Source organism: Embiotoca jacksoni, unplaced genomic scaffold, assembly GCF_022577435.1.
Source record: "Embiotoca jacksoni isolate LCO1_2020_lvr unplaced genomic scaffold, fEmbJac1.0.p SCAF_16, whole genome shotgun sequence".
Lineage (NCBI taxonomy): Eukaryota > Metazoa > Chordata > Actinopteri > Embiotocidae > Embiotoca > Embiotoca jacksoni.
This window is the reverse complement of record NW_027185296.1, coordinates 4735262-4759662: the sequence shown is the minus strand read 5'-3', so window position 1 is coordinate 4759662 and position 24401 is coordinate 4735262. Positions and strand designations below refer to the sequence as shown.

Here is a 24401-nt window from a genome sequence, read left to right as displayed (position 1 = left end):
AAATGCGTTTCATTAATGTTTGTGTTAGTGTATGGATAGTTGTTTTTCAGGGGTTTTTACCGAAAAAACGTCAGGTTGTATCCTCTGGATTAATCGATTGATGTCAGAAATATTTTCACGAAAGCCTTCCCCGAATACTGGACTATGTTGATGTTTTGGAGTAATAGGACATGTCAGTGGGACTGAATTCTACGTATGTATAATATTGATGCACTACTGCTCCATTTGAAGAATTAAAGGCTGCGAGTCTTTTGGCCTTGCTGGCGTCATTGTGCTCGGTGCCACATCAGAAGGCATCTCCTTGTTCAGTTGACCAACATGTTGTCCAACCCTGCTTGCGGGGAAACATGTTGTTATCATCCACTTCTTCAAATATTAGTGGGACAGTGACCATTTGGAAGATGTTGATGTGGAAGGCACCCCCTCTGCATCCCCGCAAACCCACATTTGTTGCTGCAAATGTAAAATACTAATTGCAGGAGCCATGTTTTGCTTCAGCTCGTCTCTGCTGTCTCGTTATTTAAGCCTGTGTGAAAAAGGCCTCGGTTTTAATGCACTCCGGTTGTCTCATTTCATTTGGAACCTATTATGGACCTCTTTCATCCTTTTATAGAACTTCTTGCATAGTGTAGCTTTTTATTATGCCTTCGGCTGCATGTGTATTAGGCCTTGAGTCTTTTATCTCTGATGGTGTGTGACTTCTTAAATTTAGCGTTTCATTTGAGATATTTATGACTGGTTTGAAAGGAACTTACCAGTGTTGCTGGCAGAGCAGAAACATTTCTGCTGTAACCAAATATGTCCGTTTTAAGATGGAGATATTATAGTATTGCTGTGACTCACATTTGTTAAATACTCTGCTAAATCGTATATGAAGCTCAACAGGTCTTACATAGGTGTTGTCTGAAGTTTGGTTTGATGTGCCATGAAATGCTTATCTGCTACCTATAAGGAACATTGGTGGTTTTGTGTGACGTTTAAGCGGAGGCAATTATTCCCGCTGTTTATCAGCAACAGGCCGGCTTTCCTCTGTGGTGTGGTTAGCTCGTACATGGTGGAAGAGCCGGGGTCAAAGTAGTGCTCTGCCGTCTGCTCTGTAGCTAATGAAAGTCACAAGTAATTAAATGAGTACAGTCAGAGCCCAGGGAGCTGCTGTAACACCAGTTTGTGAGCTTTCTTCAGTAAATAGGACCTTTTTTTTTTAATGTGGGACTGACTGTTTGCTAATGTAACTGTGTTAAAAATGCTCATGATAATTTATCAAATTAATAATTATGATTATCGCCTTCATTTATATGCACTTTTCTGCAAGTTGCAAGTTAACAAAGAAAGGAGGATTAGACAAAAAGAGAGAGGGAAATAAAATGGAATTCTACTAAGGAATAACGGCAACATATCAAACATCAATAAAAGCTTTCTGATAAAATAAGGTTTAAAAGACACCAGAGCTGTTGCCAGTCTGATTTCAAGAGTTGTCCCACAATAACGTTATCGGACACACAATAAAGTATACGTGGGCTCTGATGATGAGTTGGCTTCCTGATCAATGGTAAGGATGTGACGGGGATCAGTACAGTGGCTGTTTGTTTCCCCGTCATCTTTAAGTTGATAAATTATGGTCTGGCTTCACAGTACATTTATATTTTTGTTTCCCTGTTTAGATCCAGAAACTAAATGCCCATGAGCTTGTGTTTTAATAACCACAAAAATAAGTATTGACAGCAGTGTTATATTGAGGTTAGAAGAATAACTTTTGTAAAAGAGAAGTTTATGGTATGCATTGTTGCACTGTGTAAACAGTGACTGGAGACGGTGAGACACCGTGGATCATCTGTGTTGATCCACTGTTGACTTAAGGTTAAGTCAGTAAAAAAACTATATATAGTTGTTTATATATGTGTGTATGTATGTATGTATGCATGTATGTATGTACGTATGTATGTATATATATATGTATGTATGTATGTATGTGTATATATATACACATGTATATGTGTATATATATCTATATATATATCTATATATATATATATATACATATATATATATATATATATATATATATGTATATATATATATGTATATACATACATACATACATACATACATACAAACACACACTTCATCTGTCAATGTGCACACCACTCAAACAGGTTGGTAGTATCTGGGTTAATGAGTATTTGTTTTTTGGCAACACCCAAGGATGTCTCATGCACAAAGCCTACCTACGCCTATTATGCTTTCTCTTAGTGAGTCGTACAGTAAGCCAAACAGATAAGCCCTGCTAGCCATATTTATTTGGATCTCCTTTGGCTGCTGCCAAGGTAACGACAGGCATGGCTGGGCTTTGTAGAAATAATATAATTGCAGACGGTACAGATAAACGGACACACACACACACACACGCACGCACACACACACACACACACACACACACACACACACACACACACACACACACACACACACACACACACAGAGGATAAAATGACCCCAGGGAGACTTGTGAAAGTGTGTGTATGCACAGTAGCATTGTGGGCCATTATAGGGATGCCCTCTGGTATCCCAGCTATCCTCAGAGGCATAATAGTGCTGCTGAAGGCAGAGTTGGCAGATCCCTTCCTGGATCCTCACTCCCACAACTGAACGTCTTAGCCAAGGTTGATAATGCTAATCATCACCCACGTGCACGTATTTCCCAGAAATCTCAAATTGCTAGACTCGCACAGCCTGACCCTGGCACACTGGTGTGACTGTGCCAACTAACTGACGGTTATTTTATCCACGTTGGTTTATATTGAAGTCGTTTTCAATTCCCCGTGAAAGTCACATGTACTTTCGGCTCCACCACACTCAGCTATAAAGTGTGTTTAAACAGATTAAACCCTTTCAACCAGTTATCCTGGCTGCACGTCACAGCTGTCAGTGGGAATGAATTGTCATTACACAGCTCGATATATTAACCCCAGGACATCTATTTACTTCTTGACCCAGTATGACTTCAGGAGCACCTTTTTTTTTTTTTTTTTTTCCCCAACTGGAAGCATTGTTAGTCATTGGGAGTTCTAACATATTATTGCACTTAGCATTATGTGAATATAGAGTACTGGACTGCTTTGTCAGAAAAATAATTTTTGTGATGAGTGATAAGTCATGCACTGTCATGTTAGGGTGTTTTTCATCGTCATATTTCGTTCAAAGTAAATACTTTGCTAATATTCTGGTCTAATTTTCAGCAGTTTGACGTCGAGGTTTGTTCATTGATTGCGTAATCAATGAATGCATTTTTTTTTAATTTTTTTTTTACAGTCACGCAATGAGTGTAGTTGCCATCAACTCTAGTTCCGTTCACCCGTGTCTACCTTCTGCTCTGCTTTAGCGCTATCTTTAGTGACATGACAAAAATGCATGGGCAACTTCTGAGCAGAAATGAAACCGGTGCGCAGGAACCAAGTCAATAAAACGGTAGATACTGGATGTAACTGCAGTTCTATGAGAACGTTGGTTCTTTGTTTATTTCAGGGGGGCTAAGTCCCTTTGGCGGGCGGCCCGCCCCTCCAAGACAACAGTAGTGGAAACTGCTGTTTCTTCAGGCCCACTGTCGGGTCTATAATTTGTTCACCAGTTATGAAGATTATTATCAGGAGTTAATCACATGTACAGAAATATTATTCAGCAAAAGTGGCCCTCAAATGATCCGATATGGCCATTGGCCCGTAGCTGTGCCGGGCTTGTACTTACTGCTAGTCAAATTCTGATGATCATGTAAAACAGGCAGCATGCTTTTAGATGAGCTTTTAAACGCAGTTATCTTTAGTCTGAAGCATTAATAATGCCGTACCACAACCAATAACCCTATCACGCTCGTAATGTACGAATAAAGCTCTGATATAAACGTAACTTTCATTTTCGGGGTTGTGATTGGCCAGTGACCAGTTATAAAAACAGTGCAACTAAAAATGTAAAGGTAGGGGTATCATTGCACCTTGCAGAAGTGCCCTTAGTATATATATATATATATATATATATATATATATTTTTTTTTTTTAGTTTTTTTTCAACACAGACTGTTTACCACTATTTTAAAGGATCACAAAAAAGAGCTTATTGTAATGGCGTTGCCCACATTCACAAAGTAAATCAGAATGTTAATGGGTTTAGTAAAGTAAAGGCAGCTTTCGTTCATCTCTCATCTTTCAGACGTGTTGGGTTTCTTTCAATGTGACATTGCAGCTCTTCACTCTGCAGTGCTGGCCCTACATCGGCATCAAGCCGACAAGACAAGAATTTGATTAAGAACTGCTGTGAAAAGTACTTATTAACATGTATGGATATGGAACATTATTCTCTTAATTATTGAAGGTTTTTATTAGAATTTTTTTTTAAATTCACTTGTTTGTAGAGTTTTAAAGTTTTCTTGATTTATAAGTTGAACTTCTATGAAGTTATACAGACCTAAAAGAAGGACTTTTAGTCCACTAAAACTACGTTGTTCAACTCTGCCGGTGCTCCGTCAGTCATCCCAGCCATTTATTTTTTCCCCAGAGGTACTATAATCCTAAACTCTTATACTTGGTAGGTGAAAAAGTTAGTTTCACAGCGAAGTACGAAGGCAAGACAGGTAGGTGTTTGTAGTTCTGCACTGTTTGTCTGGCGGCTCTGTTGGTTGAGCAAACTGATGTTGACACACCCAGAGTTTCGGCAGTTATGTGACAGTCAGGGCTGTAAAAGACTGCTCAGTCCTTCTTATGTCACCGCCTGTCTGGCTCCATATTACTGATACATATGGAGACACTAAAAACCTTTTCTATTATCTTGTAGCTTTGATCTTTGTCTGAGATGTATGGCTGCTAAAATATTGATGATGAAATAGATGACTGGTGGCTACAGTTGTGAAAAGAGCCGAGTTGTCGAATTCACCAGCAGCTTTGGCAGAGTCAGTTTCAGTTTGTTAACTGACTCCGAGACTTAATAATCACCTGATGGTCATATGGCATATGGATGAAACATCTTTATGAAGCACACCGTTGTATCATTAATTGAGCACCCCTGAGTATTTATGTGTTTGGCCGTGTGCATTTGAAAATCAGACTGGTCTGGATACCAAAAAAGACAGAGAGTTATTTTGCATGTTTACACAGCAACACATCAGCGGTGGGCAAGTTCCCAACAAAGTCTTGGACTAGGAAGAAGGAAGTGAAGTCGAAGACTGATCACAATTACATGAGGGATTGCAAACTACAAAACCTCTGTCCAGTGGGAAATACTGCTGTTCCAGTACAACAAGCTTTTTGATTAAATGGGAACCAAAATAGGCAAAATGATTAAATTGACATCCAAGTCCTTTAGAAGGAAAAGTATGCCAGGAATTTTCTCCAAACTGGAGTAGAGAGCCTGTGCCTGCCGCCCCCCCCCCTCCTCCCATCTCTCTCTCTCGTTCTTTCTCTCAGCAAAGATCTCGATGTGCTCGTCCAGTCCACTGGCAGACACATTTCAATGTCCAAATGCAGCACAGGGGAGACTTGGGTCCCCGCCCCTCGTCTTTTCCTTCCAGTCACCCTCTCATTAAGAAGGCATGTGAAAAATGACTGTCGCTATAATTGTTGTGACATGGATGGCCAGTTAGAGGGATGGCTGGGCAGGTGTCAAATGTGCCTGGTGCCCTCAAGTGTATTTGCTGCATCTTGTGGGAATGACTAAGATAGAGTGTGTGTTTTGAAGTTTCAGGTGATTTTAGGGTTGTTGTTTTTTTTAATGATGATTTCTGCCTGAGATAAACACAATTAGGGACAAATGTGTTACAGCTGTTTTACTTTGTTTTTTGTAACTCACGTGGTGCAAGTTATTGTAAACAACCCATTTCCTAGATTGAGGATCAGGAAGCTAAAATGAGAAGCCTGCAAGCCAATAAAATAACAGTGCAACGGATTCCTGCTTGGGAAGTCATTTTTAAAATCAAGTTTTAAGTCTTTTTTAATTTTTTTTATTACCTTGGGGGGTTATATTTTTGGTGCAGTTTGTCAGCAGATTTAGAGAAAAACTACCGGCCTGATTTTCAGGAAACTTTGTGGATGCGTGGGCCAAAGAGGAACCAGGTAAATTTCAGAGCAGATCTGAATCACAGGGCGGATCTACAACTTATTTTCCATTGTCATCAATAATGTGAGATCGGGCATTTGACTTATTAAATGCCGTACATGTTAATCCTGGATCCTGTACCACGTCTGATGGCATAGTAATCATATTTGGTCACTTCAACACACTCTGTGGTGCAGCTGTTAATTTCTTGCAAAGTTTCTTGATTATTTAACTTAACGTGCCAGCAAATCAGTTAGCAATGGTTTCTCTCTCTCTCTCTCTCTCTCTCTCTCTCTCTCTCTCTCTCTCTCCCCCTCCCTCCCTCCATCCCTCCCCTGTTTAGTGTGTCAGATGTTTCATCTGCCTTTCATCCCAACTGGAAGTAAACTTAGTCAATCATCCATTAGTGGGATATTAATCATCTCCTTTTGAGTGAATTGATTCATTGTTTAAGTCATTTCTTAAAGAAAATAAAAATTCACAAAATCCAGCCTGGCTCCAAATTCTCAGGTGAATGTTTGGTCTTTTATTGACCAAATGATTCATCGAAAAATGATCTAGAAAATAATTGCATATTCAGTGTTTTGCCTACATTTGTGAAAGACATGGGTGTATGTATTTGGTGGGAGGTTTGGGGGTCCTTCTCAAAGAAAATTGCACGTTTTTTCCAAGTAAAAATATGAAGATAATAAATAAACAACTCCTAAATATCTTGAAGACAAAACTTGCTAAATAATAATAATAAAAAAGGCCACGAGGAAACTACTGCAACCTTTAGATCTGGAAAAAGTTTTTTTGTTTTGTTAGTTGTGACGCTTCCACAAGGATTCGACAATAATTCAGCTTGGGTGGTTCCCAAACTGGCTTGAGAGCTGTGCCTAAGCCTTATAAAGGTGGATAAAACCCAGATACGGATCAATAATGCAAAATAATTATTAGTTGTGGTCCTAATTCCACATCTGTTGTATGTGAGATTAGTTAAGATGTCGAAAGGTGTTGTTTTTATAATGGCCACCTATTGTATATAATGATGCAATTTTTTTTGGATCAACCATTTTATATATGCCAATATCCTTATTGGATAATGTTGGTTGTTTGTTTCACTAATCATACTGCTGTAACAGAAACGATGCGTTTCCTGTGCATTTCTGAGGAAGATTCCCGCTGCTGGCCACCTAATGCTAACTTTCTTTTATACGTCCCTTGTGGTCTCGTCTCGGATGTCTGTAGCTATACATGTAACCAGCGGGAGGAGGACAACGGGGGTGGAGGCTCCATCATGTGACGGGGAACGATGACATGGGAAAAGAACATGAAACAATTTATTTTTTATCTCTCACACACACACACACACACACACACACACACACACACACACACACACACACACACACACACACACACACACACACACACACACACACTTTCCTAAACAGGCCGCTGTTACTGTATCCATAGCAGCTGTACACTGTCATCTGCCAACACAGCAATCCAGGTACCATGGTAACCCGCCGGCTTGTCCATGCACGAACAGTAAAGTTAGGAAAATAATGTTTTGGAGTGCAAATACTTCATCAGTCGGTCAGCATTTCATTGAACTGAAGTCAGTAACAAAGCGACTGACTGTCAAATTAATTTGTAGTAACAAAAGTAAAGGTACTCATTATTAAGCAGTATGGTGCAGTCACTATTATATTTCATAAAATTGTATTATTACAGATTTATTCAAATGTTTAAAAAAAAAAAGTTAGCTGTTGTAGTTTGTCTATATTGAGCAGAGTTTAATGACATAAGACTGTTGGGTAGTTAAATCTCAGAGAGCGCATCATGGAATAATGTTGTGAAATGTTGTTGATTTGACATGTAAAGTAACTCCAAATTATCCAGTGGCCAATGATGCTCAGTGACGTACAGTCAACCTCCTTTCATTCCTGATCCAACAGGAGCAGGAACTATAATCCAGGAACTATAAACCAAACAATATCTTTTGGTCAAAATACAGGTTACCTTCCTGAAAGTGTTGTTGGAAAAGTTCAGGCCACCAGACAGTCATCCAGTTCCTCTACAGTCAGACAGCCTTTCAACATTTCAGTCTTTCCCAACTCTGCGCGCTGAAGTCGACGAAGCTTCCAGTCTGATGTGCTTGGAAACGTTTTTAAGAATCATTTACTCAGAGCCCTCTTGTCCTCCTCCAGTTTATCACACTTTGCACCTCCTTCCTTTTCCTCATCTTTTGTCTCTGTTCTTTCCCTTTTAATGTGGATGCCAAACTCTACATTAAGGTACGACTCCTGATGTAAAGTAAAATGTCTGTTGTGGCCTCCAGCTGGCTCGACCCAATGAAATGGATCTGGTTCAACGATTTCTTTCCTGCTCTTTGTGCGTTAATGGTTGTTTAGCTGAATGATTAATACCCCGGTCGGTTCAGGATGTGGAGGAGCGAGACAGTTCTGCCTCGGTGAACTGTGGTACCGGGCTTTTCCTCACCTTGCAACTGTTGGCTCGGCTCAGCGTCGTCGGTCAGCTCATGTTGGTCTCAGCCCCTGAATGTTGTCTCCTGCTTTTAAAATGTTGTATACGCGCAAACCAATCCATTTTTATCCCTACGTAAACAGAGATCGTATGTCAATACACCAAAACCAAATTTTGCATAAAGCAGTAAGTGTTCTTTCATGGGCAGAACAGATGGTCACACCGTGCCAGACGGCAGCTGGCTACTCAAAACCACAGGCAACGACTTTTAACAACTCACATTAGCTTTTCCGCTAAAATGGCCTTTTCATTTAACTATCAAACAGGAGCGCGCATATCCTGCACCCGAACTGATTGAAAGAAACCCCCAAAATGTTTGCGTCGTCTCTTTCCTAAAGGCCAATTCAGGCTTTCTGCATTTCCGCAAGGGTCCACGTTGCATTAAATTCATCATCTGCTCAAGTCTGCGATGTCCTCTGACCTCTCTGCGGACTCCAAATGTGTTCCGACACAGACGGTCGCCGCTTCAAGTGCGCTGACTGCACTCGCGCCGGAAAACAAAGTGGATGTTTATTTTAGGAGAGGCTGTGGCGAGGGGAGTGACCGCTCCACACCTTTTGTAAGTCATCATTAAAAGTACAAGGACACACGGATGGCGTTAAACTCCTGGTGAAAGCGCTCTCCTTGAATATGCCCTCGCATCCATCACTGTGAAGCGATAATGTGCATCACGCGCAGCTGTGGAGTCGGTCCGTTTGTGATGGAGCAGTTGTTACCGGAATTGGGCGGCGCTTTAAATTGAATGCACGCTTTCCATTCGTGGCGCCCAAACCGACTGTGTTTGGGGCAGGAAGCAACAATAGCAGCCTCGCATCTACGGAGCAGATCAACGCCTGTGCAAAATTGTAGTATGAATGAAACTGCATGCACATCTGCTGTCCTCGTTCAGTCCACATCAAAATCCAAGAATTGGCCTTGAAGAGAGCCACCAATACTCTGGCGGCCTGCCAGCTGCTGTCACTCAAACACATCCAACAGCTCATGGAGATGAACAGGAGCATTTTTTTTTTTTTTAATGTAATCAAGGATCTCCGTTGGAAAAACCTTTTTTTTTTTTTTTTTTTTTTTTTTTTAACAGCACCACATCATCAGGGCTCGTCTCAGGCTGGATACCACAAATCTGTAACGGAAAGCCTGCGGTACAAACTGGGAAGCGTGAACTACTTGTTCTTTTATAAGATGCAGCATTTTTGGAGGTTGACCCATACTGGGAACCAAAAGTCAGGACATGTTGGCCTCTTCTGCTTTGATTTTGGCCATTTGGTATCGCACACCTTTATGACATGATGATGATGATGATGTACAACACTTATACACCTTAATGTTAAGTTTATCATGTTAAACTCGGGGTACATGGTAAAAATGAACATTATAATCTCCATGAAGACGGTTTCAGTCAACCGCATACGTTTTTAGTTGTGTACTTAAAAAAAAAAAAAAAAAGACAGATTTCTGAGTGTTACATACAAGACATTTTAAAAGTGTATTTCATATCCACTCTGTTTCCATAAAGTATACATTTAAAGCTGTAAAAGTTACTTTGACACTATTTGCTGGATAGAAAGCATGTAGTTTGGATTGTTTTACTTTTTATGGAAGCAGTGGTAATTTTGTCAACAAAAAAATATGCATCGATAACCTATTTTTCATGACAAAAAGGGACCAGAAGCACTTTAAAAGTAACCTTTGAAAACAAGGACTTCTAACAATTGTATTACTTTTATTTAGCAACAAATATAAACTAAATGTATATTATGTGAACATTTAAACATTTTTTTTTATATATTTTCTTGTTAACAAATACACATTAAACATGCCCAGTATTCAGAGCAGACTAAGATGCTTATTAGATTCAAGGCTAAATTGCCATTATTAGCTTCCATAACTTTCCCATCAGCAGAGTGGAGCGTGCTGGCTGAGAAAGTTGTGGGATTAAAAAAAAAAAAAAAAAAAAAAAAAAGTGTTGTAAAAGGTTGCATGTTTGACTGGGCTCTGCCGATACACACTGAAGCGTATCAGCTGGTGTTTTCTGCCATGTTTTTAGAGGTCCAGTGCAGGAGTTGCCATGGGAACTAGCATTACCCCTCAGGAGTAGCTCCAGCGAGTGTACAGTTGCTTGTCCGTGAGAAATGCTTCTGCTGGGTTTTCCAGTTAGGCAGCACAACGGTGGGATCTGTTGAATTAAGCTGATCATGCCTGCAAGACATATACACCCCCCCCCCTCTCTTCTGGATGTCTGTGCTTGGTAAATTCAAATACACATGAATACACACAGTCGACAAAGCGAATGTATCTGTCTCGTGTCTGCGCCCTTTATTTCTCTGCCCGACAGTTTGAAACTAATTTTTTTTTAGCAACCCTGAAAGGGAAAGCGAAGAAAATATGCACCCAGTATTTTTCTTTCATTCTCCATCCGTGGCTCACAACCCAGTAACATCCCTCCTTTCTCCTCAGCTCTTTAGTCAATGAGAAAGTGAACTATCCAGCGCTATGTCTTGACAATTGCTATTTATGTCCCTCTTTTCAAAGACGTACTCTGTCTGAAAGGGGGAAACTCCAATGTTGCCTGACCTGCTTTCTCCAGTGAAAGATCCTGTCTGGTTAGAGGGCAGGCAGCGCTCAGGGCACTCCTTCACTGTACACTCAACTGTGCTCCTCAGTCGGCCAGAGACCAAACTCGTCTCTCGTCATTCTTGGAAGACATTTCAGCTACTTTGCCTTGGGGATACTAGCTGCGCTTTACAGCACAAAGCACATCCCATTATCTAATCAGCCACTACAGTTACGCTCCGACAACGTGGCTTTAAACATGATCAGTGTCACAAGTGGGCTTTATTCACATTTATTTTCATTCCATTCACTACTGCCGGTTTACTGTTAATACACAGACTACCGTGCTGCCGTTACCGTGCAACAGCTGTTTTTTTTGCCCATGTTGGCACCGTCAATCAATGTTTTCATTAAATAATTATTTAAAATGATTGATTGATTATCAAAATAGTTGGCAATTATTGTTTGTGGATGAACTAATTAATGAATGGACTGATTGTTTCAGCTGTAGAGCCACCACGTGGAGGCCATTTTTGACTTTTTGTGAAATGTTTCGACAACTGTTCGATAGACTTCCCGAATTAAAAATTTGTCTAATGCTTAATTATTGATTAATCAAATTCCCGCTATCCTTTTTAGAGCTTGACTGTTACGAGATTTTAGGGGTTCTAATTAGTTTTTTCAAATTTTTTTGTTCTAACTTTTTTTGTCTCGTAATCAAATGTTGATGATGATGATTAGTGCTAAACATTATACCCGATAAACATCGTGAGCATGTTGGCAAATATTAATAATTTGGCACCAAAATGATACCTACATATTGCCTCACTGATCTGCCAGCATGGCTGTTTTTTTAAAAAAAAAAAAAAATTATTTTACCTGCAAGGAGCTTCACAAAGATTAATGTTTTAGATCTTGTGCTTAAATACGTATAACCTCCCGTTTGCGCGACGCACACTGTCACTGCTGTAGGAGACTTTACATACAGCAAAAGAGACCTGCAAACCATTTGGTTCACGCTACATTGAATGTTCACGTGCATGGACATGTTGACGCGGGTTTGTCAGAACATATATGTGAATACAGTCCATCTTAAATTATTGGCTGTAAACTCCTGCGGTATTGGCGCCAGGACCAAATTTGCCCGATAAAGACGGTCATAGCTACAGACGTGCAGAGAGTAGTGTGTCAGGTAAATTAACTCTTTTGTAAGAAGTATGTAAAAAAAAAATGATCAGGCTGAAGTCCTTTTGGTCTGTGAGAAAGAAAGATCGATTAAAGCAAACCATGCACTATCACGTCTCTAAAAAAAACGTGTCCCTCAGCCATGTGACTATCAGTTGGTGACTTAATTTGAATTTGTGTAAACTGGAGACTCATTTGATGAATAGAAGATGTCATCTAAAGGCTAATTCATGATGAAAATGATTGCCAGTTGCGGCCTTAGTTGAGATACGCAGAGCAAAAACAAGAGTGAAAGGTGGAGACCAGAGAGAATATATGTAGCTGAATCTGCAATGACTCAGACTCGAGTGTTGGGGGAAGTGAGATGGAGAGATGAACAGTGGAGAGCTGGAACAGGGTTGTAGAGGAAGAAAATAGTTGGTGGAATGGAGGTGGAAGAGAGGAGAATTGGTGTGGAGAGAGATCTGCATGGTGAAACCAGAGGGGGGATTTGGTTAAGGCTGCAACCTGCGTTTGGGAGTAAGTATCCCAAGTTTTGTGGCTAAATTAAAAAAAAAAAAAAAAAAAAAAAAAAAGCCCACCTGGATCTGAGTGCATCTGTTTCCTCCATGGACATGAGCAGAGAGCGCACGTAAAATGTTGTGTCCAACTCTGAAAATCGGCAACAAAGACCTTCGAGGTGCTTAAGAAAATCTACGGCAACGGAGCAACGAGTCGGGCGACGTGTTTTGAGTGACATTTTGCATCTCCGAGGGGTCGAACGTCACTGTCCAAGCTGAAAAAGGCAAATCCGGTCCGGAGCGCAACACCGAGTTCTCCTGTGATGTCCCGAGACGTCTGTGCGGAAAAACCTTCGACGCAAACAACCTGAACTTTTTGATTCTCCCAACAACAGCGTGCGAGTTTCTCGCGCTTAACAACAATCATCGCTCTCCACCACTCCTACTCACCAGATTTGGCTCTCCGATACTTACTTCTGTTCCCCCAAAAAATTTGACACAAACTTTGATGTGTTCTCTCTGCTCAAGTTTCAGGGGCGTGGGGAAATCGCTGATGTGGCCAACCAGTGGCTACAAATATGAATATAACTCGGGTGCTGATGTAGATAAAGCGACATAACTTTCGAACACTGACTTTTGAAGGTTATAGCTTCCTCCTGCTCCGTGCGCGGTACTCTGCTGCTCTCCCGGTCGCACGCAACAGAAACGTTCTCTGAATTTTGATCAACCTCTCTGTACAAAACTCATGTCAGCCGGGATCTTTGGGGTTATTTGTAGGTCTTTCTCTCCCAAGTCCAAGCGAGTTGTCTTTTCTCTGACTGGGTTTTTCTGTCCGTTTTTATACATGTGTGCATCTGTATGATGACTGATGCAAAATTGGAGATGTGAACTCGGTGTACCCGACTCTTTGTTGAGCTGAGGTGAGCCAGCAGTGGTCAGTCGGGCTTCTGTGGTAAACACTGCCAAAACAATCATTACATTGCACATCTCGGGACACTAAAACCAAGATGACCAGACACAATGGCGAGACCGTAATTAGGCTCAGAAACATCTATTTATTTTATACTTTTTGTTTAACTTATTATGTAACTTTTCATATTTCTTGATCAGCGGAGTTGCATACAGCCTGTACTGGTGAAGCAGAGACCGACTTGGCACCGAGGTCTGGTGGATCACTGCCTGGAGGCATGATGGTGCTGATTTCCTCAGTGTTTTGTATCCGCACCAGGGTGTAGGTGGACAGACGAGGTCAGCCTGTTGCCAAGACAGAACAACTTATGACCACAGAAATATGAGTTATGTAAAAAAAAAAAGAAAAAAAGGCTACTTTTAACCAGTTTCCGGTATGCCTGGTTCACCCGTTGGGAACCGTTCGGCACCCACAGGTCTTTCTTATTTTACTGCTCAGTTTACTCTTTGAGCAGCATAACATACACTTACTTGACTGCATTAGTATGAAAGAGAAAATGCAAACTAGTTCCATGATACTGTCACTGTGTAATTGATTGGGTAGTCTTGAGATTACGACTTGTTTGGTTGTTATGGCTTTGACCCATTTTTCTAATAAATGTTTGCATTCATAACTCTTATACCTGTACTACTGCTCACTACCTTCTTTGTTTGCCTCATTTAGCAGGTTTCACATTACACATGTGCACACTGCAATTATAACCGCATCTCGTTTGCAACAGTGGAGCCCGCCTTAGATATGCCCACGTCCGTCACTGAATAATCAAAACTTCCTCATTGGTTGGCCGAAAGCCCTTACTTCCTGTATTCATTTCAAAGTTGAATTCCTCATTTCAAATTGAAAGCTCTCTGGAGTTTTGTTCACAGTCCAGCCATACATGAAGTTTTGAGCTATCCTGCAGGTTACTTTTTAGTTTGTTCCATGTTTCCTGTGTCACAGCAAAATGAAAAATGCCTTTTTATGTCAACAATGGCCTTCATCTAAAGTATAAGTGATCCTGGTTTCTGTGGTCGGCTAACCTCCAGTATCTTGTCTTCCTTTCAGGTACTGGAGAGAGTGGAAAGAGCACTTTCATCAAGCAGATGAGAATAATCCATGGGTCAGGCTACACAGATGAGGACAAGAAGGGCTTCACCAAACTGGTCTACCAGAATATCTTCACCTCAATGCAGGCTATGATCCGTGCAACTGAGACCCTCAAGATCCCCTACAAGTACGAACAGAACAAGGTGTGTACTCTCAAGGGGGAAAATATTGTCCTCTGATGTGTGTATTATTTTTTTTAAATTTTTTTAAAGATGTAATTTTGGGGGCATTTTTGGCTTTATTAGAGTATTAATTATTTGAGTGAGAAAGAGACTGGATTTGTGGGAAGAGAGTCAGGAAATGACACGCAGCAAATGGTCTTCCCGGCCGGGAATTGATTTGGACCTACGGCTTCGAGCTTATGTGCCCGAATCACCTGTAGCCCTGTGATGTGTTATTGAAATGTATACCCACATATAAATGCTCATACTGGCTAAGTTTGTTCAGCACATACAATGCTGTCCTGCTACTGAGATAATAAAGCATGACTATATACAATTTTCTAAACTAAATTATTGAAATGATTAAGGACTCAGTCAGTGTCTTCATATGAGTAATGAGATCCTGCAAGAACACAGTTTTAATGTTTCTATATTTGTTTTTTTTTTCCCCTCTGTGCTCCTCTCATTGGTTAGCTGTGGGCGGGGCTCATTCAGAACGAGATGATGTCACGTACATCCTAGGACCAATCAGGATTTAGCAATGTTGGGTCTAGTATAGATCAGACTGGGACATCTGGGAACCTCGGCTTTCAGCATGTCCCCCGATGACACTTGCCGTAGACTTTAATGTAAAACAGCGGAACAAAACCAAACTATTAGAAAACCACCAGAGTTATACGAGTTTATAAATTACCCCAAAACACCATGTCAAGTAAATATATGTCCACTCTGCCTGCAATAGAACACGCTAGATGGATAAAAAAAAGTTGAATTTGATCCCTCCTTAGTCACGTCACTTCAGTCTTCCCATGTATAGAGGTGTGCCATAAAGCCCTTCTATTAGAATCTTCTTTTTTTTAGGACATGACAGGGAAAGCAATCTGAGTTTTTCACATCATCGTTGGTGCAACTAACTACACAGCAACTCTTCGGCGTAGCGTTATTATTTTAACCGGTTAGTTTAGTTTAAAGCAAAAGTTTGGAGAAAAGTCTCAACTTCCTCCGATTCTCCGTTGCTGTCAAAACGGTGTGCGGGTTTGTTTTCCCCCAGCAAAGGTCGTGGTGATGAGAGCCCACCCTGGATGACAAACTGCCGGTCTGACATGTCGGTGCGTTGGTTGGCTGCTGTCAATCAAGTCTAATCAAACCACACACACAATCCTGAAGAGGCGGATGGTTTTCTTATTACTACTACTACTACTACTACTACTACTACTACTACTACTACTACTACTAGAGCGGTTGCTTATGTAGTCGTAGTTTGATAGAAGACTCAAGTGATGTCTTGTGATGGTTGAAGTCAACGTGTTTCAATTGTCTCCTTTGAAATACTTCACCAGTAACAAGTGTGCTTGATTTTCTCAGTCTAACACTTGCGGTCCAGTTAAACCTGTGAGCCACAGTCAAATAGATCAAAAGAGTGCCAGCAAAATAACATGTGAAGCAAATTGAAATACTCTCCTCCAGTAAGCTACTATAGGCCACAACTGGTTTCTGAAAGGGAACGGGTATATGTAGGACATATAGTATAAACACTTCATTCAATAGAGTATTACAGGGGGAATACAGCTGCAGTACAAACACGTGAAATTTGAAGAGTATGTCACCTTTATCTGTCGAAACTCAGTTTAAGCTTTGGATACCCTTGTATTTATAGACTGGCACTTTAAATTTCATTCATGAATTTCAACACATCTTTCATAAATGGCAAATTGACACTTTGTGGTTAAAAGTGTGCTTTTGTTTGTTCTCCCAGAGTAACGCCCAGGTGGTGCGCGAGGTGGACGTGGAGAAGGTTTCATCGTTCGATCAGCCGTACATTAGCGCGATAAAGATGCTGTGGACCGACCCTGGCATCCAGGAGGCATACGATCGCAGGAGAGAGTACCAGCTCTCCGACTCAACCAAATAGTATGTCTGCCCTCTGTTAATCTACCAGAAGGACTAATTATTTGTTTTATGTGTAAGTGGTGAAGCAGTATCAAACGTTTTTCAGCTGTTTCCTGCTGGTGCTAAAATACCCTCGGCTGGAGGAAGGGAAGAGCGTTCACGTAGATGATTCAGGGGGAGAGACGGAAAAGAAAATGTTGGCAGATTTATAAACGACTGCTAATAATATCAAGGCTAATTCCAACCTACATTAATCCATTTCAGACTAATATGGCTCCATAAAGAGTTGAGGATAGGGGGGGGGAAATCAAAGCTAATGCATAGATGTATCATGATGTATTTCAGTATATTCTTTCTGCTACCGTTGGTAATATTGATAGTTGTTCAAATGTTTTTAATTGTATGTTGTTAGTTTTTTTTGAGTGAATGTCATGGCTTGATGTTCTTGGTACTCTCGTGTGCATGTGGTCTTGAGACGGTTGATTTGTCTACATGTGCGTCTCTGTCATTTGTTCCCTCCCATTTCGCAGTTACCTTAGCGATTTAGAACGAATAGCATCACCAGGGTACGTGCCCACTCAGCAGGATGTGCTGCGGGTCCGAGTGCCCACCACCGGCATCATTGAGTACCCATTTGACCTGGAGAACATTATCTTCAGGTACTGGTGTCGAGTGCTGCCGATGATGTCACTGGCTGGCATGCTGCACAACAATTGGTCAGCCAGTTGGAAACCGTTGATGCCGCTATCTCCATCCACCCTGTGCTGCACAGCAGGGCTCGACACTTTAACACGTCCCTGATGGTTTGCTCTCAAAGACTGGCCTCAAGAACACGCCCCGACCTTCCTTTCAAGATCAACTACAAAGGCAGCCATTATTATTTTTGCTCAGGCAGTCTTCTATCCTAAATCATCTTTTTGGAGAGAAGTTAAGAGCTTCTGCTTTCCTTAAACTTACAAACCTTCACACTGAGCACTTTGACAGGGTTAAAAGTTAAAACTGAGGATTGTTAGTCTTTGGGAGCTGCCATCATGGATGAAGCTGAATTTCTAAGAGGGGAGTAGTGGTATGAGATGTCACGTAATCCCCTCATAACTCTTGGGAATGGTCTTCTTTGGTTACATCTGGACTGATGCCCTTGCTTTTGGAGGCGGTGTGCTTTATCTACTGTTATGCTTCACTTTCTCTTTCCTCCCTCTCTCTGTCTTTTGTTGTCCTTCCTGTTTCTAGCTATCTAAGTGATCTGGATCGTATTGCTGAATCGTCCTATCTACCGACCCAACAGGACGTGCTTAGGGTTCGAATCCCAACCACTGGGATCATAGAATACCCTTTCGACTTGCAAAGCATCATTTTCAGGTAGAAGAAGACCTACATCTCTTTAACTAACCCCCATTTTTTTATTTTCTGTTTCGATGTGCTTCACATCATGTTTTATGTCCCCATTTGTGCGTTTAAACCCGATGTCTGATTATGCCCTGATCCATTCTGTTATATAAAGTTCGATCAATGTGCAAGGTTACATACGCTTTCATAAATCTAAAATGTTCAATCCAAAGATTTAAGTCAATTGACAGAAAATTCATCTGCAAAGATTTCAGTCCTGAATTTGGTTTCCGTGACAACAAGTATTAAAGCAAAAACACACCGAGCTGCTGATTTGTAGGAAATATGACAGCAGAGCAACTAGCTGATCTGTTTGCAGTGCAGCCAAACAAACTCGCATTGTTTTAAGAAATAATTTAGTCTTAAGACAATAATTAGTTGTCAATTGAGCTTTTTCCATCATACCATAAGCAACTGCCTGATGCAGTTATATTTATTTATTTATTCCTGAATAAATGTATCAAAAATGATGGGCTTGAATACCCATAAGAAGAGCCAATGGGCCATGCTGAGGACGACTTGTAACACGAGCATCTTTTGTGATGTCACAAATGTACGGAAGTCCAAACGGCTCTTCCAGAGGGCACAGTTCCTCAATAGGCTGTTTGCATTTCTCCGTGGATTGATACTTGATACTTTCACACTACTTATATAGCACCTAGACCGGCTTTATGATCAAAGAGGAAATGGAACCTCTAAGGATAATAACTTTAAGTTGTTTTTCAAGCAAAACTTACCAAACATTTCCTGTTTACTTCTCTAGCATCATAATTTGACGCCTTTTTGTCTTATATGATAGAAGGCCAACTATCTTTGGGTTTTGGAGTGTAACAATTCATTGAATGCCAGTTAATTTTCAGAAAAATTTATCATTTTAAAGATGACTTTTTTTTTTTAAGCATTTGCCTTCGTTGAGATAGAGCAGTAGACACAGACATGAAATATGGAGAAAGAACGCGGGGGAATGACATGCAGTAAAGGCCTCGCTGGCCTGCACTTGAACCTGTACATTGAAAGCAGGTCTAGATGAATGAGTCACTGTAAAATAAAGTTATGTTGATAATTATAAATGGATGCTGCATGACAATTCTCAGGCTCTATTCTGAGATGTTTGTGTGTTTTGAAAGACTCAAAAAGGGAGTATTTTTACAGAATAGTCCTTCCTAGTTTATCAGTGCAACCCGGAGAAGCAGCCTGCAGGACGTGGCACAGAGGCGGTCTTTGGACCCGCCGCCAGTACGTAGAGCAGCTTCCCTTCCTCCTTCTTTTGAAAAAAGATGAGGAGATAGAGATGGACCCGGGGAACAAGAGCGATTACAGAAGAGTGCAAATCGATAGGAAGCCATCATGTCAGCCCCCTCCTACGCTTGGAAAGGCTTGAAATAACTCTGCTTGCAATGAGGCTGTGTTGAAGAGGTTCCCAGCAGCCCCGCTGCAGCTCACCGATAGGCTCTACTCTGCTTGGCTGTGCTGCTGGTGGTGAATCACTGCACGCTTTCGGTGACATCAGTTTTGTGCTCCGAGACTGAAAAGATAAATATGAAGTGGCAATGAATGTGAGGTGTCCAAATTTAATGCAAGAAGAGTGCGATAAGGGTCTTAATTTAATGATTTCTGAGAATTTGTTGTTGCATTCCTGTAATTAAACATGGAGCGCACTCGATGCAGGATGAGAAGGTCCTCAGCTCAATATGTGGGTAGTACCAATCACATGCGGGACTATACAGCATGTGCTTGCCGTTGACAGGGCCGTAGCCGCAACAAGGAAGCCTTTCATAGACCAACAGCTCCATTAGGCTTGCTTCCTTCTCTTTTAATTGGCTTTTGAAGTCACAGAAAATGTCATTTCACTTGGTTTATCCAGCATAGGAGAGCTCGTGGAACTAAGTAGGTCACTCATCCTTGCTAGAGGAAGAAAAAAAAGGAGGTCGTCTGATGTGTAGGAGTTTTATTTTCGGCTGGCTTCTGGAGGACTCCATTTATCAAAGCCGTCCCTTCTTCTGCCCGACTCACTGACTGAGTTCACCTTTGTCTGATCAGCTTCATCGCTGAGCCGTCAAATGATATTGAGTTTTAGTTGTTCGGATGAGTAGTCAGTTTGGTCCATTGTCAGACTTAGTATTTTTTCTAGAGGCTTATTTATTTGACATAGGAGTAAAATGAGCAGATCAAGCAGCCTGCTTTTTCTCTCTTCTGCCTCTGATCCATTCGTTAAATAGCAGCAATAGTTTTTCATTCAGTTTAATTTCTAATATTCTTGGTTTTATTCATTTGAGGAGAAAGCTCATCAAAACAAAAAGGTAGACATTAAAATGTAGGAAATGGAAAACCAGTTTATCCTTGACCCAGGCCATGTGGCCCAAAATCTAAAGCTACCTAACAAACTTTGCCATCTCTTATTTAGATTTTCTTGATTGTCCCACACTCTTCAGTGTTTCTTCTATGTTTTGTTTTTTTCCTTTGTTCTTGTTCTCCAACCTTGTCTGTTGCGCCTCTTTATCATCTTATAGGCACTTCTAACCTTCCGCTGCATGCTCTTCTGCATCTGTTTTGCAGAGAGGGGAGAAGGACGCCATTGTTCGGATGCACACTTCCTTGTAGTTATTTTGGTTCACTTTTGGGAAGGGTTGCTCTGTCCTCACTGTGATTCACGCTGCAGACTCGCATTTCATGTTTCTTCTGTTTATGTTCACGATGCAAACGGGGTGTTCAGCTTGAACTATGCTAGACTCTTTGGAGATTAGTTTTGTAGTGGTCATCCATAGTAACCATCTGACCACACAGTCCTTGAAATGTGTTGACTGGTCTCCACTGGATACAAAACAGTTTTTCAAGCTGAATGTTCTTTTGCACTGCTGAGTTTTCTTCTTGAAAATCTGTCCTGAAGTGACCCAGATTCTTGGCTTGAACTTGGCTGAATCACTTCAGGGTTTTCCTTCTAGTTGCACTCTTATGCAACTTTAAACAATTTGAAATACTTGTAATACATATAATGAAATTGTCATTTGGAACATCAGTATACCGACTTGCTGTGATTCAAGTTTCATTTGATCGACACCTAAGAATTTCCAAAGATTGAACAAAAGTATCTTATCTCATGTTGCGATCAGGATGGTGGATGTGGGGGGTCAGAGGTCAGAGAGGAGGAAGTGGATCCACTGCTTTGAGAACGTCACCTCCATCATGTTCCTGGTGGCGCTCAGCGAGTACGACCAGGTCCTGGTGGAGTCCGACAACGAGGTGAGACTTGAACAGGAACTTTGACTGCCTACACAACATTTTGACACCTGTGTTTTAATAAAAAAATGTTATTGAGGTTAGATGTTTAGCTGTATTTTCACGTCATTCCCCCCACATGTACACCCACTACTGGTAAGTGATTACTGGCAAATCACTAGCAGGTTGAATGCAGGTTTTCTATGTGTTTACTCCGGAGAGATTTTGTCCATGTCGTCAGCTTGAGCTCCTCTGACTCTTCAGATAGAATTATCGCTAATAAAGTTAATGTGATCAGCCCCAGCATGCCCTCTGCTCCTCTCTCACAACCAACCCTTTCTCTGACCTAGTCATATGACAACTGCGCTTCAGAAACCAGACCCAGCTGCCTGTTTGACTCCCTACATCTGCTGGACATCAGTACAGCTTCATGGTCAAGAGTTTACCAGTGTGTCCACTCTGTCAGTAGTTTAACTGCACACATACACGCATACAGTCCACTGTGCTCGCTCGGTTGTGCTGCCCCATTCGACAGACGAGGACAGGAGCATGTTTTCATTTTTGTGTTTGTTTGCTTTCCCAAGTTGCCAAATTGTAAGATGTGCGAGCCGCAGCACACAATTCTGATGCCGTAATAAAACTTGGTTTGTTAATGGTTACCAGCTAAGACAAAGCTGGGCAGAGTTCAGGCTTCACAGTGTGCAGAGATCATCCTGTTGTGATGACAGGCTCAAGACGGAGGCGTTGACCCTGCAGCGCAGTCGGAGCCTGACGGGATTGTTTTCACACATCTTTGATTTCATCAGGTCAAACCTGGCCAGGATCATATAATGACTCTCCAGACTAAACTGTGGGAGTGATGCTGGCAGGGAGTCCGGATCAGAAAGAGGGAGACAATATGTGATAGCAGCTTTCAGTCTTTAAGTAGTTTAGATGGGTACGTTTCCAACTTCAGTTGCTGCACTTTTTTATGTTTGCTGCACAATTCTGTTTGGAGGGTTAAATCTTATATCTGGATCAATTAGCACAACCGGGAAGCGTCAATGACATTTTTGTGGTTGTTTTGACAATCTTGTTGTTACCCTGACTGTATCTCATCGGTTACTTACATAGTAGACTGTCACAGGATGTCAGCCAGCCTCAAGCTCTTTGTGTTACTGTCCTGTCAAGTCATAAAAGTAATGTCCATATTGAAGGTAGGGTTGTTATAGCAGGTCTATTTCAATGGACACTATTTATTTTTAGTTTATGTGACCAGAAATAACAAAACCCCTGTTTAATAATTGCAAAAAAGTGTTGTTTTCGAACCGCATCCTAACTTTGTGTTTCATGTCTTGTCTTCTTTTTATCCGTTTGTCCTCCCTGGTCCTCGTCAGAATCGTATGGAGGAGAGTAAAGCTCTGTTCAGGACCATCATCACATATCCCTGGTTCCAAAACTCCTCAGTCATCCTGTTCCTCAACAAGAAGGACCTGTTGGAGGAGAAGATCATGTACTCTCACCTGGTTGACTACTTCCCAGAGTTTGACGGTGATTTGATTTATTGTTTCCACTTTATTAGAATTCTTAATTACTATTTATATTTCTAATCACTGAGAATTTTATCAGCCACTTCAGATTGTAAACAACTATTGTTGTTCTAAAAAAAACAAATTTTATGGTGACTATTCCAACAGTGAAAGGGAGGGTTTCATCATCTGCACACATTTTTTTCCCCTTCAGTTATTGAATGTCATCTAGAAACCTGAATGTATTTTTTATTATAGAGTGACACCTTATGGTTATAATGCTGCATTGCAATACAATCTGATATTATGTCCCTGTAAGAATAAGTGATGCCCACTCATCCATCGTGTCACAGTCATATGTTGAGTGGTACAATGTTGTGAGAAAGTTTGTTTGTAGAATTTTCTATATTCTGCATAAATACCCCTCAAAACATCTTCAGATTTGCACACGTCATAAAAGAAAACGTGTATATATATATATATTACTTGATCATTTATTTATTGAGAAAAATGATCAAAATTTTTTTTATGCTTGATTGGAAAAAGTACGTAACCTCTAGGATTCACAGTCAATATGAAGGTGAAATTACAGTCAAGTGTTATCAATCAAGGGGATTATAATCAGGTATAAGTGGGTGCCCAAATTTCCTTTAATATACAGGGATCTATTAAAGTCTGAGCTTCACAACACGCGTTTATGGAAGTGTATAATGGCATATTTATATTCATTGTGTACAACTAGAGGAAACTCAAGACCACTGTTACTATCACCAGGAGTGGTCGACCAACAAAGATCCCTCAAAGAGCAAGGCGTGGAATCGTCCGTGAGGTCACAAAGGAACCCAGAGTAACTCTCACATTGGCTAATGTTAACGTTAATGAGTCCACCAGCAGGAGAACTCTGAACAACAAAGGTGTGCACAGCAGGGTTACAAGTTGAAAGCCACTGCTTTCCACAAATAACATTGCTGTCCATTCGCAGTTCATAAAAAAAAGATCACGTGGACAAGCCAGAAGGTTATTGGAAAAATGTTTGGTGGGCAGATGATTCCAAAATAGAACCTTTTGGTTTGAATGAGACGCATTAAGTTTGAAGAAAGGGAAACACTAAATTCACATGGTGGTGGTAGTATCATGGTTTCTGCCTGGTTTGCTTCATATAGAGCTGCACGGCTTAACCATCATTAATGGCAAAATGTATTCTGAATGTTATCAGCAAATTCTAAAGGAAAAAAGTCAGGACATCCGTCAGAGAACTCAATCTGAAGAGAAAGTGGGCCATGAAGCAAGAACATGACCCAGAGCCTACAAGTTGTTTCGCCAAAGAATGATTGAAGAA

General features: G+C 40.9%; 1 protein-coding gene across 2 annotated transcripts in view; it reads left to right on the top strand.

Moving 5' to 3' along the window:
* Window positions 1-24401, top strand: part of LOC138198767 (guanine nucleotide-binding protein G(q) subunit alpha-like) — a 33662-nt gene that overhangs the window by 3841 nt on the left and 5420 nt on the right. The window contains exons 2-7 of one of the 2 annotated variants that reach the window (XM_069150386.1): window positions 14860-15044; window positions 16819-16973; window positions 17483-17611; window positions 18183-18311; window positions 21449-21578; window positions 22931-23084. In XM_069150386.1, coding sequence (XP_069006487.1) covers window positions 14860-15044; window positions 16819-16973; window positions 17483-17611; window positions 18183-18311; window positions 21449-21578; window positions 22931-23084 — 882 coding nt within the window. The remainder of the gene's footprint in view (window positions 1-14859; window positions 15045-16818; window positions 16974-17482; window positions 17612-18182; window positions 18312-21448; window positions 21579-22930; window positions 23085-24401) is intronic. The other variant, XM_069150385.1, reaches the window with a different exon arrangement.